The sequence below is a fragment of the Leguminivora glycinivorella genome, chromosome 11, assembly GCF_023078275.1.
Source record: "Leguminivora glycinivorella isolate SPB_JAAS2020 chromosome 11, LegGlyc_1.1, whole genome shotgun sequence".
NCBI classification, from domain to species: domain Eukaryota; kingdom Metazoa; phylum Arthropoda; class Insecta; order Lepidoptera; family Tortricidae; genus Leguminivora; species Leguminivora glycinivorella.
In genome coordinates, this window is record NC_062981.1 from 21715151 (window position 1) to 21732845 (window position 17695).

A 17695-nucleotide genomic window follows, 5' to 3' on the forward strand; every position below is an offset into this window, starting at 1 on the left:
TTACGACATTTTTAAAACACAAATTACCAACCTAAGGCGTAAAATACACACGGGCGGCGAGGGACGTGGGACGTGGATCGGGCGCCTGCGCCGCGTCGCTTGAGTGTAAATTTAAAAAATGTCTCCTCAGTACATTTTGTATAGGAAAGACGTAAGACGCGCCGCCTAGAGGCGCGGTGGCGGCGAAATACTTATGCTATAGATTTGAAATTTGGATCAGTTATAAACATTTTTAACCTCTACAAAATGAAAGAATTATTAAAAAAAAAATTAATATTAATTATAGAAAATGGCCAAAGTGGGAGGGGGGCAAACTGTAAATGTCAAGCAAAGACAAGTCAAGCTCCATATAGACAGATAAAGTCTAAGAAAAAAACGTACCTCAGTACCATACAGAAAAAGGTACGGTGGCCTAGATGGCATTACACTTTTGGGGTACGCTCAGCTAGATGGCGCTAATATTAATATTTGACATTTTAACACACATCTATTTTTATTTTTTATTTTATTTATTAAGGTTTACCAACGATTGTTGACAACGATACATTGACTCTGTACAAGCTAAAACTGTAAAGGTATGGTGTCACAACCACTTAAAGGTAAACACGGCGTGCGTAACAAAAAAGGAATAAACAACTATAAAACTAGCTTAAACTTAACTATACTTATGTGTTCCACAAGAGGGGCAAAGCTGTTGTTCAACCGTACGCGCCAATATTGATATATGAGCAAGCGATGGTGTCCAAGCACGCATTGTAAACAAACTCCGCCACCGAGTGAAACACAACATTTTTCACAACACCAACTCAAGGAAAAAATTAACTGTAAAACATGAAACTAACTCAAAGTTCGTTAATGTAATTTAACATGCTTATAGCTTTGCCATTCGTTGTTGAAGTATCAAGAAAGCCTTTACCAATCGGTCTGGTGAAAAAATTATATTCTACGAAAATTACTACGAACAGATTTCAAGTATTTACTTAATGGGTCACAGTGAAAAATTATATTCTACGAAAATTACTACGTACAGATTTCAAGTATTTACTTAATGGGTCACAGTGAAAAATTATATTCTACGAAAATTACTACGTACAGATTTCAAGTATTTACTTAATGGGTCACAGTGCATATCCGCCATGTCGGAACAACCATTCGCAATTTTACAAAATCTACAAATTGGAGAGTTAGTGCCTGAAACTGATCTTCTAAGTGGAGCGTAAAGTGGGGTTATAGCGTTACGAGGGAAACGAGATGGGGCACGGAAATTCAACAGTGTAAGTAGTTGTGGACAATCTATCTTGTGATTAACCAATTTGTGCAGAAATGTTGCGTCCAGTAGCGTCCTACGATCTTCTAGGGAATCCATCTTGAAATGTTGCAGCTTAACTTGATAAGATATAAATCTTTTAGTTAGGACACGTGCATGAAAAGCTAAGTGACGAGTGAATCTTTTTTGAATACGCTCTAACCTCAACGAATGTGTAGCATAATGCGGCCGCCAGACTACGCTGCAGTATTCTAAAATACTCCTGACCAGACTATTATATAGTAATATTTTGGTTGTACTGCGTTTAAAGGACCTAGTGCTTCTCATGACAAAACCTAAAGTCTTAGATGCCCTCTTAACGATATTTTCTATGTGGGGTATAAACGTTAATTTGCTATCGAATAAAACTCCAAGATCACGAACATTTTCTACTTCATTTAGTTTAATACCGTTTATATAATAGTCCGATTTTATTATGTTTTGTTTTCGTGTAAATTTAATATGGATGCATTTTTTTATATTCATGTGCATTAGATTACGCAAACACCAACTACTTAGCCTAACAATATCGCTTTGAAGCAAGATAATGTCCTCGGATGTGTTAATGACGCGTGCGAGCTTAAGATCGTCAGCATACATAAAGACGCTGGAGTGCTGGAAGCATTCCGTTACATCATTAATAAATAAGTTAAAAAGGATTGGGCCTATCTAGCTAAGAATATGGGCCAAATTGTCAAAACTGAGGTTCAAAAGTTTTAAGCCTGTGTCAAGAGATGGCAGTCTATGCACTGTGATTACATATTTTACTTCGACAGTAACTCTCTATTGTAGTGTGAGTCGATATTCTTTGGTACTACTTACCAATTTCTTGTCCTATATTGGCATGTAACACGCCAACAAGAGCAGCATACTCGGCCTGAAAATTAAAAAAAAAACTTTAAGGGTGCTATTTATTTAATAATGTGAGGTTAATACGGATAAGGGCCTGACATCACAGTTTTTAAAAGGGGTAAAGGTAGACAATTTTATTATTCTAATTTCACTGACTAATAGGCTACTTGCCTCCTAGTCAAATCAGCTTCTTTTTAAGAACTGTCAAAACGAATTTGAACGACTTGTTCATACGGAATTTATTTGAAATCGAATTGAGTGACGTCACGGTCAATTGAGTTACTTTATATATTTCTACCTGACCTAATAAATAGAAATTGGACTTAAAAATAACTTCTGTCCATGTTTTTCTTATATTTATCTGATGCTTTATTTCGTGCATGGTATAAAATATTTTATTTTAACTACAGTCAAGTTCCCTATTACCATGCGCGGATCCAGCAGGGAGGGGTCATGACCCCCATGACCCCTCCCTGGAGCCTAGGTTGGCCATACAAATAGACCACGTGACCTCCCCCTGGGGCCTGGGTCTTTACCACGTGACCCCCCCCTGGGCACGAAGCTGAATCCGCGCTTCCCTATTACCTGCAGACGCAAAGGCGCAGTAACGGTGCCACAGACTGCTTCTAACCATAGACCACAGAGAGATGCGCTGACGGAGTGCCGGCTGTTGCTGGAATACAGGTTCTCTATGGAAGTACAAGCCCAGTGGAGGTTTGTATGGGCAAGTTTGTTCAGGACACCTGATGGGGAAAAATAGTCTTACTATCACCAAAGACCAATATAACTTCGTATAGACCGATAAAGTCTAAGAAAAAAACGTACCCCAAAACCATACAGGAAAAGGTACGGTGAGCTAGATGGCGATACACCTTTGGGGTACGCTCGGCTAGATGGCGCTAATATAAATATTTGACATTTTAAAATATATCAAGCTAAGAATATGGCCCAAATTGTCAAAACTGAGGTTCAAAAGTTTTAAGCCTCTGTCGAGAGATGGCAGTCTATGCACTGTGATTACACATTTTACTTTGACAGTAACTCTCTTTAATACTCGATCCTCTTTGCTATCACATAAAATTATAAACCTTACTAGCTTTTGCCCGCGGCTTCGCTCGCGTTAAATTCGAAAATGATGGAATGCTCCATACAAACTTCTACCCCCCATTTTAGGGAGGGGAAGATTTAAAATGAGACAGAAAGTAGCCTATGTCACTCTCCATCCCTTCAACTATCTCCACTTAAAAAATCACGTCAATTCGTCGCTCCGTTTTGCCGTGAAAGACGGACAAACAAACAGACACACACTTTCCCATTTATAATATTAGTATGGATACAATAAGACAGCGCATAAGTAATTTAAAAAGTTTTAAAGTATTAATTTGTAAACAAATCGTTTACTAAACCAATAGCACGCCTAACGAAGACATTTAACTGTCCGTCGGCGGAAATAATTCGTGTATAAGCGAATTTTGGCATAGTTGTAGGGAATGGTGTTCTAATCCACATACTCAAAGTACTGATGGGTAGGGGAGGAGCTAACGGGTGGAGGGGGGTGTAAAGGTCCCTTTTTTTAGTTTTTCGCGAATAACTCTTAAACTGTGGCACATAGCAAAAAATGTTCTGAAACACAAGTAATCTTCATAAAATTCTCTACAAAAAAGTCTTATACACTTTTTATCTGGGACCAATCGTTCATGAGATATGGAAGGGAAAAGATGGACAATAAAGGAATAAACTCATTTGTTTATGAACAATACGTTTATTCTTATAGAGACGCGGTAGCGTGTCAAGCCAGGTTCAAGTAACAAAAGTAGCAAGCAGCACCGTGTGTAATATTACACGAACCGTTTGGAGCCGCATTTGACCCCCTTCTAACTCAAAAACTATTTCACATAAACGTGTTATAATGCAACGTAAAAAGAAACCAACGCGCGTAGTAAAAGTATGAGCTATAAGCACTCCTCAATAAGCCCGGTACTAGCAGCCCGCCTTAGTGCGTTTTCACATTATCCGATCCGATATCGGATGTCGGAAGGATTTCAAAGGCAAAAATCCAAGACGGCGCCTTAAATGTACGGGATATCGGTCCTACTTCCGATATCGGATCGGATAATGTGAAAACGCACTTACCCCGCGCGCGCGCGCTTTTTTTTCGGATTCAATAAGTAAAATTTTCCTAAAATAGAGGTAAGTTTAGCACGTGCATTCAATATTCAAGCAGGCGTACAAATATTTTGTATTTAACGTACAATTTATTTACCACCTACTGAATGGGGATGAACTAGAAGAGGCGATGGCATATTAAAGCCAGTGACAACCAACGACCCAGTGGCACCTGACTCCATTCTCAAAACTATATTTTGCCGATGCAACACTGGGTGTGGGGTGCGATGCGGCTGCCGAAAAGCAGGAATTGCCTGCTCCAGTGTCTGTGGTGTATGCTCGGGAGCATGCACTAACGGAGCTCCCATCGAAGTAGAGACGGAAGATAAATAAATAAATAAAAAATAAATTATAAATATTGGGGACACCTTACACAGATCAACTTAGCCCCAAACTAAGCAAAGCTTGTACTATGGGTGCTAAGCGACGATATACAATACTTAATAAATAGATAAATACATATTTATATACATAGAAAACATCCATGACTCAGAAACAAATATCTGTGCTCATCACACAAATAAATGCCCTTACTAGGATTCGAACCCAGGACCGCGGCTTAGATAGTTAGGAATTTTATTTATGAATTTATCCCATCAAAGCAATACCGGGCGGTCGTGATGTTTTGCTCGTCAAGTCAGCTACAATGTGATCGGATCGCTGCGCGAGACAAACTGAGCAAGCGCTGCTGTAATGTCGTTCAACACCCCTGCTGGTGTGTGTGTGGATTGAGTGAGCACCTTCCGAAAATAAAAAAAAATATGCTGATCATTTAGTAAAAGTTCTAAAACAATTGTAAAACGAATCTCTGAATTTGTAAAAAGATAAATCAAAAGATACAGCCATTAACATGTGCTCACTCAGTTCTCACAAACCACCAATGAAAACAGTGAATATATTCATTTAACATATAATATTTATATACTAACATTTAGTAAAAAATAGGCCAACCTACCTCTATAAATATTAGATCACCTAGTGACGTATTAAATTTTTTACAAATAGTTTCTTATGCTCACTCAATCCACACACTTTTGAAAAGCCGAATTTTGATGAAAAACATAAGATTTAGACCGCTATTATATGTGTATAGTTTAGTAAAAGTGAAATGGGAATTTGTAAAATACAAAACGAACCACTAACGTGTCAAGTTTTTTTATAATAAATTTTTGTAAGTGCTCACTCAGTCCACACGTTTTGAGAAAGTTAAAAATGTAAATATCTTACGATTTGTAGCACCTAAGACACTCGAAAGTACTTCAACATTTAGTAAAAATTTTTACTAAATATCCACCATCTAATATTTTATATTCGTTGTCTGGTTTTAAAGATATTCAGACATAACTTTTCTCATACAAATGTATCAAGTAGGGTGACCACACTATGTCGGCTCCTGATTTTCCCCACCTTCCCATTGTCATATTGAGATTGGGGAGTTTCGTTCAATTTTGATAATAGTTTACCGGATTTGTAAGTGGGAGCGAGAAAAGAATAACTATTTCTCGCTCCCACTTACAAATCCGGTACGCTCATCTGTTAGCGCGATTAGATTACCAGGTTCTGGTTTCTTACTAGTGAAGTATTATATTCTTTGTTTCTTACCAATTATCATTCATGTCCTTTTTAATGCATGCATGTCGATATGGTTATTATCTTGACGTCGATAAAAATTACACAATACACATCATCACTAGGCCAAGAACATAACCTAAAAACAGTTTGCAGATGGAGAATTAATATGGTATTAGTTTAATATTATCAAAATTGAACGAAGGAAACTCCCCAATCTCAATATGACAATGGGAAGGTGGGGAAAATCAGGAGCCGACATAGTGTGGTTACCCTACTTGATACATTTGTATGAGAAAAGTTATGTCTGAATATCTTTAAAACCAGACAACGAATATAAAATATTAGATGGTGGATATTTAGTAAAAATTTTTACTAAATGTTGAAGTACTTTCGAGTGTCTTAGGTGCTACAAATCGTAAGATATTTACATTTTTAACTTTCTCAAAACGTGTGGACTGAGTGAGCGCTTACAAAAATTTATTATAAAAAACCTGACACGTTAGTGGTTCGTTTTGTATTTTACAAATTCCCATTTCACTTTTACTAAACTATACACATATAATAGCGGTCTAAATCTTATGTTTTTCATCAAAATTCGGCTTTTCAAAAGTGTGTGGATTGAGTGAGCATAAGAAACTATTTGTAAAAAATTTAATACGTCACTAGGTGATCTAATATTTATAGAGGTAGGTTGGCCTATTTTTTACTAAATGTTAGTATATAAATATTATATGTTAAATGAATATATTCACTGTTTTCATTGGTGGTTTGTGAGAACTGAGTGAGCACATGTTAATGGCTGTATCTTTTGATTTATCTTTTTACAAATTCAGAGATTCGTTTTACAATTGTTTTAGAACTTTTACTAAATGATCAGCATATTTTTTTTTATTTTCGGAAGGTGCTCACTCAATCCACACACACACCCCTGCTGGGGTGTGAGTAGCCCCTTCCGCGCTGGGCGCTGTGAGGGCTGTATCTGGTCGCGCCCCATCCTTGTGGGGCGGTCTTACGTCGACGTTTTGAGGACGACTGGGATGAGCGAGCGCCGGCCGCGCGGTGGCTTATAAAGGGCTGCGCGCGCGCGCGGGTTAAGTGCGTTTTCACATTATCCGATCCTATATCGGAAATAGGACCGATATCCCGTACATTTAAGGCGCCGTCTTGGATTTTTGCCTTTGAAATCCTTCCGACATCCGATATCGGATCGGATAATGTGAAAACGCACTAAGGCGGGCTGCTAGTACCGGGCTTATTGAGGAGCGCTTATAGCTCATACTTTTACTACGCGCGTTGGTTTCTTTTTACGTTGCATTATAACACGTTTATGTGAAATAGTTTTTGAGTTAGAAGGGGGTCAAATGTGGCTCCAAACGGTTCGTGTAATATTACACACGGTGCTGCTTGCTACTTTTGTTACTTGAACCTGGCTTGACACGCTACCGCGTCTCTATAAGAATAAACGTATTGTTCATAAACAAATGAGTTTATTCCTTTATTGTCCATCTTTTCCCTTCCATATCTCATGAACGATTGGTCCCAGATAAAAAGTGTATAAGACTTTTTTGTAGAGAATTTTATGAAGATTACTTGTGTTTCAGAACATTTTTTGATATGTGCCACAGTTTAAGAGTTATTCGCGAAAAACTAAAAAAAGGGACCTTTACACCCCCCTCCACCCGTTAGCTCCTCCCCTACCCATCAGTACTTTGAGTATGTGGATTAGAACACCATTCCCTACAACTATGCCAAAATTCGCCTATTTAGGTGTCCGTGCCTTCGCTTGAACCACTAATGAGATTAACACCTTCATAACTCGGCCCTAATCGAGTGAATTCCTCGACTAGTAGCGCCATCTGGCGCGCCAGTCAAGTACTAGTGTCGCCCGGTTACCAGCGCTCGGCTGCTTTTTCCTCAGTACGCTTTTGTAACTCGGCCGAGCAACACGTTTACAAAAGCAAGTCTTAGAAAGTTCGAAAAATTTAAAACATCGAAAAAATTATGATTACTTCTAACTTCGTGATATTCCGCTCGGTGCCTTTGGCCCAGCGACGAGACGCAGTGACCTCCTGTAGGCACCGTCATAAATACGCGGATACATATGCCTCACTCACGTGAGACTGACATGGCGTCGTCCCGTGAGACGACAGACGTCGTCCTGTGAGACGACAGACGTCGTCCCATGAGACGACAGACGTCGTCCTGTGAGACGACAGACGTCGTCCCGTGAGACGAAAGATGTCGTCCCGTAAGACGATATACGTTGTCCTGTGAGACGACAGACGTCGTCCTGTGAGACGACAGATGTCGTCTCGTGAGACAACAAACGTCGTCCCGTGAGACGAAAGACGTCGTCCCGTGAGACGACAGGCGTCGTCCCGTGAGACGACATGACGTCGTCCAGTGAGATGACATGGCGTAGTCCCGTGAGACAAGCGTCGTCCCGTGAGACGACAGGTGTCGTCCCGTTAGACGACATGGCGTCGTGCCGTGACACGACAGGCGTCGTCCAATGAGACGACATTGCATTGTCCCGCGAGACGACAGGGTTGTTCCTGTGTGGTGGTATGGAGACGATGAAGAAAATTGACAGCGATGGGACGCAGTGTAATCCTATGCACCGTCATAAAGAATATAAGGGACAAATGCCACACTCACGTAAGACGAGACAGAGCGACGTCCCGTGAGACGACATAGGTTCGTCCCTTGAAAAGTCATAGCTTCGCCTCGTGAGGTGACAGGACACAAGAGATGTCTTGAAACGACAGATGAGGTCCCATTAGATAACCTGGCCTATGAAAAGATAGGGCCCACGATCCGATAGGGCATCGCCTCGTGATATGACAAAGGAGATCATTCATTGTGCAGACATGATTCGTCATTAGAGACAACATGAGTAAAGTTGTGCTGTGCGAAAAAGTACACTGTCATATAAATTGACAAGCGTCGCCCCGTGAAAGATTAAACTTTGCAGCGACTTGGAATTTGGATTTCGTTGCTCTATGCGATGATTTACGACATCCTGTGAGAACCCATTGGGTTATTACATGCTATGCACTAATTCACCTTTCGTGTCATGAGACGAGCGTTATGATCACGAGGCAAAATGTTGTATTTGTACTCGAATCTCAATGAGATTATGTCACTTTAACATCTACTTTGCGGTAATTAGCACAACTCTTAACTAAACATACTTTGTATAAGGTATTTCTAAACATATGTACTTCGTAGAAGGTCTTTCGAATCAGAACCACAGCGTACGTGTTAACCTGAGACATACACAATTACACTTCATTGTCTTATTAGACAAAAATCATCACGTGATGGGTTCCCATAAGTGGGGTCGTTTTAGACAGGTAAAGTGAACGACATCGGCGTCGTCTCAATTGCCTAATTAGCTAATACATAATCAGCGTGGTCACCTGACCAACAGATGAGTGATTGTGAGGAATGTCCAAATTTCTCTCACTTGTGAATATCTGAACGGCTATAATGATGACGAATGTGTGATCCAATTACTGTAAAGCAACGCCGTTATTGCCAACCTAATTTGTCATGTCAACTTTTAGAATGCTCGTCATGATAGAGGTTGATTAGGTTTGACGTTGTGAAAATCCACTTCCACATCTAAAAACGTGTGGGTGGAGCTTCGGTGGCAATTAACTAGCACTTTGTTGCCAGATACTAAGCGAATTAAGAAATATACATAATAGTGATGCTAAACAGAATGAAAAACCACTTTATATTACAAAGCCCTTCTTGTCCAATCAGAAAGAGAGAGGGGGAGGCGAAGATACCAATGGGAAAAAGAAAATCCATTAATTTATGCCACTGTTTTACGCTATTCCTAGAGTGCAGATTCTTTTAAATGAATGATTAGAGCTCTAGTCTCATCAACTCACGGGCGTCAATAATTGACGCATGGTCTTGGGTCTTGATACGGACTTTAGAAATGCAGAAGAACCACTCAGGTACTTAGCAAATGTTGACTATTAGCTACAAAATAACTTACCGCAAAGGAAAATTCTTGTACTAGGCTCATTACTCTGTGAAACCTGGATATTCGTCTGTATTTCAGCAAACTTATAGCTGTCCGGCTGAAACATCCAGTCGGACTAATGGCGGATAATGTTCCAGTATATGTTGTTCAGTATACCGAACTGACAAAAGTATTACTTCTGTAACAATCGACCCAGTAGAGACTTCTGAACCAATTTATTTAGAAATAAAAAGCTACAGCTCGGAAAGTTTTCTAAGTACGATATATACATATATGTACTACAAATTGACCTCAAATTGCCGTTAATCGACCAACGGTTAGAATACTCTATCATGCATTATTACTAACGTTAGTTAGACCAAGGTTACAGACAATCCTTGAAGAGGTTAATTACAAAGACAACAAACTCGTACCGGAAATTTGACTCCCAAATATATACGATATTTTGTGGATAGTTTGGCAAGATGACTTAAAGGATATGTTATTTAGTACAATAGCATTTTAGTATGCCTTGTTGCATTGTTACTCAGGACGGACTCTCGTCGTAAAAGGATTTGTCGGTTGCCCAGTTCGATGGCGTAATGTTACGAATCCTATGTTTCTATAAATAACTAACGAATTAGATTAAAGAGACGACCGAACAATATTCTCAAACTATTTACAGCGAAGAACTATGGCTTACATCTCTTGACCGAAGTAAATGAAGTTGGTCCTAAACTTAAACAACTACACAAAACAAAGCAAGAAACCGTGTAGGTAAATTGTATTCAAAGTGCTTATTTGTTGTATGATATATCGAAAACACTTTAAGCTCATTAAAACCAATAGGGCAATACATTTTCCGAGAGAAGCCGATTTTCACAATTTGCTAAGGCACTCTTATGGATAAAATGTTGAAAGGTAGTCACTGAATGTGGAGGCCTGTTTCTGAAATAATAAATTAAACGGAAATTGAAGGATGAATCTCTTTCGATTTTAGACCACAGTTTCCTGTTACAAATAAAGAGGCGCTCGCATCCTAAAATTATCGCCCGCTACTGCGGTATTACTAACAGAAAGTTCCCGTTTATTTCATTTGACAAATGTTTTCTGAATAGGTTTCTGGGGCCTAGAGAGATTAACAGAAGTTGTATATTTACAATTAACTTTTGGGAACTCCATTAGCGCGTTGTAGGATCGATACACATTTCCGCAGTTGCTTACTAAGCACCATTTATTAGAATTTTGCGGCGGGACTATTTGTCAGTAACAGAGGAGACGCCACAACTTATTCAAAAACGGTTCGTAAGGTCAGAGGACGAGTCCCAGTCCCAATTGAATTTAGTGTAAGGAACTAGAAATATGATGTTTATAACATTACTGTGCTTATGACTTAATTTAGAAGACTTCGGACTCCTAATATACCTGACATACAAGAATTTGTTAGGACACTCATAAAAGGGAGCGCAGATTCTAGGCAAAATGGGTTTCTAGTGGTAACAGAAAACTTAAAATTATTGCCGTTTAAATAGATATTGATGAACTATATTTATCAGAAGTAAGGTCTTGAAACCTAAATGAAAAATAAAAGCTCAGCGCTTAAGGTACGCAGTACTTATAGCTACGATATTTTGACCTATTGGTCTCGGATGACAGGCAAGTGTAAATACCATTGTCATCGTCCATGGCGCTACATGCTACAGCCGTGACGCACGTACGACTTTTAAGAAAATTCTAATTATATGCCATACGATAAATAAATGATTGTCATCTCGATATAATTGTAGAATCAGGTATTACCCTACATAACAGTTGCATCTTGTTTGTGGGAAGTCCCGCTGCATATGGATTTTGGGAAATAAGCAAGAATACAGTAAATATTAACCCGTATGTTTATGTGTATACATCAGTTTATAAAGAACGTGAGACATATATATTCGCACAAAAGAGCAATATAAATTATATTGCTTTGCAATGTGATAAATTACGAAAGTTCTGAAAAGAAAACTATTTACTATCTTAAGCTGATGACTGAATTTTAATTATAAATGGGTAATCGTACATAATGATGTTTGAAGCCCTTATTTGAAGAGTTATCTGTCGTCTTACATTCTTATTAGAATATCGAAATGGACTAAAGAGCCATAAGTCGTAATGTTTTAGAATTACTAGCTCACGAATCGTACAATTTTGCCTTTATAAATTCGGCTAGCCAGCACATAAGTCATAAAAATGATAAGCCTAAAAATATATGCATCACATATTCATAATTATTCAAACACAAATTAAATATTTCAAATATCGAAAAAAGCATACTAGCTAGACATAGTAAAAGACTAAATAAAGTTGACATTTCATGTATATTCATGGAAGTATCAAAGTCAATTTAATTAGAAATAATTGCCTTCATTTGATCTTCGCCTAAGTATGTGTGACTCATTAGATCATTGATTCGTTTCAATCGCTTGTATCCCAAAGCTTTTTGCTCAGTTGACCCATTTTAATTTAATAGGAAAAATTTGCATAGTTTCCGTTCTCGTAAAGACTTTGAGTAGGAGCTTACCTTTTATTATATGGATCCTTAGCTAATCATGGCCATGGTATTGTTAATTCAGTCAGAAGCCGAAAATGTATTATCATCTTATTTGCAGTTTTGCTACCAGTCCAGCAGTAACGCATACATTATCGTGATGTGGGTATACATTACAAATTAACATATGATAGCGTGCAATTTCTTCCAACTCAAGCGTCCATTTCAATTGTTTTGGCAAATGTATATTTCATATACAGAATTCATAACACATTATGCTATGGGAAATATTGACATTTGGCAGTGGGCTGTGTAAGACAATGTTCAATATTGCTTATTACTCAGTTTACTAACAATAATATATGCATATTCGGAGATACATATAGGCGCATTACAGTAATCAATTTACATGAAAAATAAAAATTTCAACATAATGTCATAATGCTCATGGCAGTGCTATGATATAATTGTGTATTATAGTTACATGATATAATTATAGTTATCTTAAGCAGAAGAAGACTAGTATCTTGGTGAATTTATAAGAAAAAAAAAAAAAAAAAAAAAAAAAAAATGTATATGATCTTGTTCTGACTAGGGACTGTTATAAGGGAAACGTGAGACAAATTTAGCCGACGTTGATGTAACACCCATTGATGAAGGGGAAGCTCTTCAGAGTTTGGGTTGCTACAGGTATTTTCTCACAAAAATGTTATTGAAATAACAGGTTTTATTTCCGCAAATATTGTAATACCGATCTATTAACTACTGGCTTCCTGTCGGTTTTATGTTATACATAAATTAAGTGATTCACCACCATCATAGAGTCATAATGGATAACTGTGCTGTGCTGTGTGGAGTCAGTTTCAACTCATGAAACCTTAGTGGCTAAATTTTGAAACATCCCGTTGTATACCTTCCTATTTCTTATTATGACATTTCTGTATAAATAAAGTATATCAGTCACAGTACGCCCTAACCAGCGCCGGCAGAGGTTTAAACACGTCTCATTAGTGGTTCAAGCGAAGGCACGGACACCTAAATAGAACCGTTTTTCCCCCGAAGGGTAAAAAACGGATATTTAGGTTCCTGCCGAAGCTTGAACCACCCTTAAGGGCCTTGCCGGCTAAAGGTACTGAGGAAAAAGCAGCCGAGCGCTGGTAACCGGGCGACACTAGTACTTGACTGGCGCGCCAGATGGCGCTACTAGTCGAGGAATTCACTCGATTAGGGCCGAGTTATGAAGGTGTTAATCTCATTAGTGGTTCAAGCTTCGGCAGGAACCTAAATATCCGTTTTTTACCCTTCGGGGGAAAAACGGTTCTATACACGAATTATTTCCCGCGAGATAGGCTTCATTGAGTGTGCTACAATTTCTAATCAATATCAACGAAATGTCAATTCAGAAGGTAAATTTAAATCCTAAACGTTTTTTGATCGGCAAATTGACTCCGGATGCGGGGGTTTCAGTAATTTCAGAGCATTGTAAGATTATGCTTACTCTTTATTTGTCGTTTTAGTTGAGCCGTCGCTTGATCAGTTGTTGTATCCTTATTCCTCAAATGAGGTGGGATGTAGGCACCTTTGTCTTCCTGGAAATAAAGTTAAAATAACTTCAGAACAGACTTTTTAAACTATTTCATAGACTTTAATGTTTTAAAAAAATTGTACTATCTGTAATTTTATGATAATTATTTTGTTTTCTTTCAGTTTCAAGCTAAGAGTAGCACTGAAGCTAGAATAGTTTCGTGTTCATCCCTTTTGGGATTACAGGTGTGAGTTTATATTAAATAAAATATAGCTCCTTACCTTTATAACATTTCCTTCTTTATCCCTCTTACGTCCATAAATGTCTTCCCAAACATCTGGTTTCTCTTTCACCTCTTTAACTTCATCCTTTTCATCCCCAAAATCACTCCCATCTAAATCATCATCATCAGACAGATGCGAGACTTCATCATCACTGAACATTTTGGATAGTTCCTCTTCCGAAACTACTCTCTCTTTACTCTTTTTCTTTTCTGGTTTTGGAGGTGGAGTTTCTTTTGTTTTCTGTTTAGATTTTGATGATTTTGTAGGTTTTTCTGAAAAAAAAAAGAAAACAATCAAATAAATTTTAACATCTGCTTTAAGGTTGGAGAATGGAAAAAGAACAGCAGTTCTCAAAAAGTTTGTACCTATATAGCCACGTCAGCAAATTTTATTTGATCCTATTTTGCAACTAATATTTAGTAATATAAGTCGACTTTCGTAAGATATATGCAGGATAATTCTTATAATTGAGAAAATATAGATCCTAGAGAACCTTAATGACGAAATAAAACTTACTAAAATCTCAATTCGTCATAAAAATCTTGGTAACAAAATAGGAATAAAAAAACAAAAACGTTTTCCTTAATTTTTTTACAAAATTTCTGAGAACTGCTGCATTTCGCAGGCAAAGATTAACTTTGGATCACTGAGCCAAAATAGTTAGTTGTTTAGTTAGTTTATTGGGACAGGGACATTTAACGGGGTTGAAAGAAATATGACGAAAGTGAAATCAAACTTATAATGAGATATTTTGTGTATGAACTATGAATTATCCTAAAATTGACTTTTCTAAATTCTATATTATGTATCCTAGGATAGGCTTTGAAGGATAGAAAAAAATAGGAATATGTACCTTCAGGTTCTTCATCAGATTCTTGTTCATCACTTAAATCATCACCATCATCATCATTATCACTATTTTCACCAAAATCATCATCATCACCGCTCATATCTTCATCCATTTCCGCATTATCACTCATATCATCTTCATTGACATCTCCATCACTGCCAAAGTCACTATTTTCCTCACTAAAATCATCATCATCACTATTACTATTCTTTTTACTTTTATCTTCAGTTTTTGCTTCTTTTGTTTTTTTATCTTTCGTTTTCTTTAATTCTTTTCCGGTGACTGCAGCCAGATCTTCTTCAAAGTCCGATTCACCTTCAACATTGGCTAGATGTTTCTCGGCGGCTACTATTTGTTCTGTTGTTTGTCTGTCACAGATTTCTAGTACATCTGATTTAGATATTTAGGACAAGTATATCATTACATTTTAATAAAAGTAAGGTGTTATAGAGTGATATTAAAAAAAAAAACGAAAAAGGCTCTCTCAATATGAAAGAAAATCACCAAATTTTAAAGGATGGTTGAGAACTTAATTTAGCTTAATTTTACTTGTAGATAAAGACAATTTATATTATAAGTGGACATCCAGGTTATGCAACCAAGCGATTGCGTCAGGTGTCAAGTTGGTATAGAGATCCTCCGGGCTGCCTTGGAAATGTCTCTTTGGGCAATATTTGTTTATTATTATGAACCATTAAGGACTCTTTTTTAACAAGTCTAAATAATAGAAAAATGTTTCAAACTGCACTTTAACAATTTCTTCTTCACTATCCCAGCTTCTTGCCATGGCTCTTAAGAACCTGGGGTCCACTTTGGAAACTAATCCCAAGATTTAACACACACTATTTTTTTATCCTAAAAAACCTTACACTTGTTCATACACCAGAGCACCGTGAAACCCTATGTAGTGTTTACTGTACCAAACTTAAACAATAACTTTTAAAATAAAACTATGGAAACGGATTAAATCGCGTATAATGAATTTAAAATACATCCCGACGTTCTTGCCTCTGGTTCTTGCTAAGGAGAAGCAATTTATACCCAGAATGTTGCGAGAGGCCATTGAGATCAAAAAATATCCAAACTTTAATAGAGAGGATGGCTTTTACTTTACCACCGGCTTGGGATCCAGTAGTACATCTGATAATGGAACAAGCGCGACGAAGGCTGTGAGGCATTTGTGTTGTATGGTGTTGGACATTTGCAATTTGTTCTTTGTCAATTTTGTGTAGATTAATTGGTTAATTATTTTTTAACATAGTAATGGTAAATTTTTTGAATATTGTATAACTAGCGTTATTAATAGTGTGTGAACCTGCCTTAGAAATCTATATTATTTGTGGTCATGGTTCGTTAATATTTCTTGTATGTGGGTAGCTTTTGCACATTTTAATTTTTCCTCAGTCACCCGTTGACCACGAACGCTGTAAAGAGTTCGAAACGTCGGGATGTATTTTAAATTCATTATATGCGATTTAATCCGTTTCCATAGTTTTATTTCATGAGTAACTATCGCGGTAACCGAAGACAATATTAATAACTTTTAAATTTTAAAGGATACAATCAAGCCCATCATCCTCAAAGAACTTCTTCTTATTTTTAATCTTATTCAACCCAAGCTGCTTTTCCAGTTTCTTTATCATTCTGTCCTCCTCCTCATTGGCTTCTAGAAACATCTTCCGTCTCTGTTCCTCCATCTGAGCTTTCAGACGGTCAGCTACTTTCTTCTCTTTCTCACGCTCTTTTTGAATGATGTCAATTGGTAGCGGTTGGGTTTTTTGCTTTTTCTTCTAAAATATAGAAAAAAAATATTACACATGTTATTTATAAAGAAAATGGATTTCATAGAATAATCAAAATAGTTATTTCACACAAAAGCCTAATTTACCATGCAAAAGAGCAATGTTTGGAAATACAAAACAAACTTAAAACTATGGACTGTTATTTGATATTAATTCTTAATAATAGGCTTCTATATACCTTAACTTCTACATCAGGCTCTGGAGAGTCAGCAGGTCGCTTTACAAACCTCCCTGCTGTATATTTTGGCTGTTTCTGAACAGTTTTTTTCTTTAAATAATGTTCTTGCCTATGGACCTTTTTTTGCTGCCTTTTCTGTTTACGTAAAGCCTTACGGATATTTGGAAAACTTGCACGAGCTGCTTGTTTTGGTTTCTTCATATTAATTTTTACAGCCAACACTTCAAAATTAAACACTGTATTGTTAAAATTAATATCTTTTAGGTTATTTTACAAATTTACGACATACGTCAATTTGACAGTTTCATTCACATGGCTTTTTTCGTTTAGGAATCAGTACAAATTTGAAATTAGAATTTTATGGCCCTAAACCACAGACCAACCCCTATAGACATCCATTACAAGACGACTCGCGGTCGCCAGCCTTCCTAGTATTTGCACTGATGTAAGCGCGGGCGCTCGCCGTGCCCGATCAGTATCGACCAAGTCACATACCCGAAAGCAGCGCGTGTTTTTCGCACTAAAAAATTGGAAAAGGGTATTTTGATGCCTTAAAGATGTCCACCTGTAGTGTGAAATGGTGTGGAAAGGTAACAAGAAGCTCAAATTTAAAAACAGACGGCATTACATTCCACAAATAAGTCATATTTA

General features: G+C 37.4%; 1 protein-coding gene across 1 annotated transcript in view; it reads right to left on the bottom strand.

Moving 5' to 3' along the window:
• The window catches only part of LOC125231339 (nucleolar MIF4G domain-containing protein 1 homolog), a 32470-nt gene extending 15151 nt beyond the window's left edge, over nucleotides 1-17319 (bottom strand). The window contains exons 1-7 of the mRNA XM_048136784.1: nucleotides 17045-17319; nucleotides 16626-16854; nucleotides 15068-15454; nucleotides 14212-14486; nucleotides 13904-13994; nucleotides 2744-2901; nucleotides 2129-2183 (exon numbers count right to left, since the gene is read on the bottom strand). Coding sequence (XP_047992741.1) covers nucleotides 2129-2183; nucleotides 2744-2901; nucleotides 13904-13994; nucleotides 14212-14486; nucleotides 15068-15454; nucleotides 16626-16854; nucleotides 17045-17245 — 1396 coding nt within the window. The 5' untranslated portion in view covers nucleotides 17246-17319. The remainder of the gene's footprint in view (nucleotides 1-2128; nucleotides 2184-2743; nucleotides 2902-13903; nucleotides 13995-14211; nucleotides 14487-15067; nucleotides 15455-16625; nucleotides 16855-17044) is intronic.
• Between the last annotated feature and the right edge of the window lie 376 nt (nucleotides 17320-17695).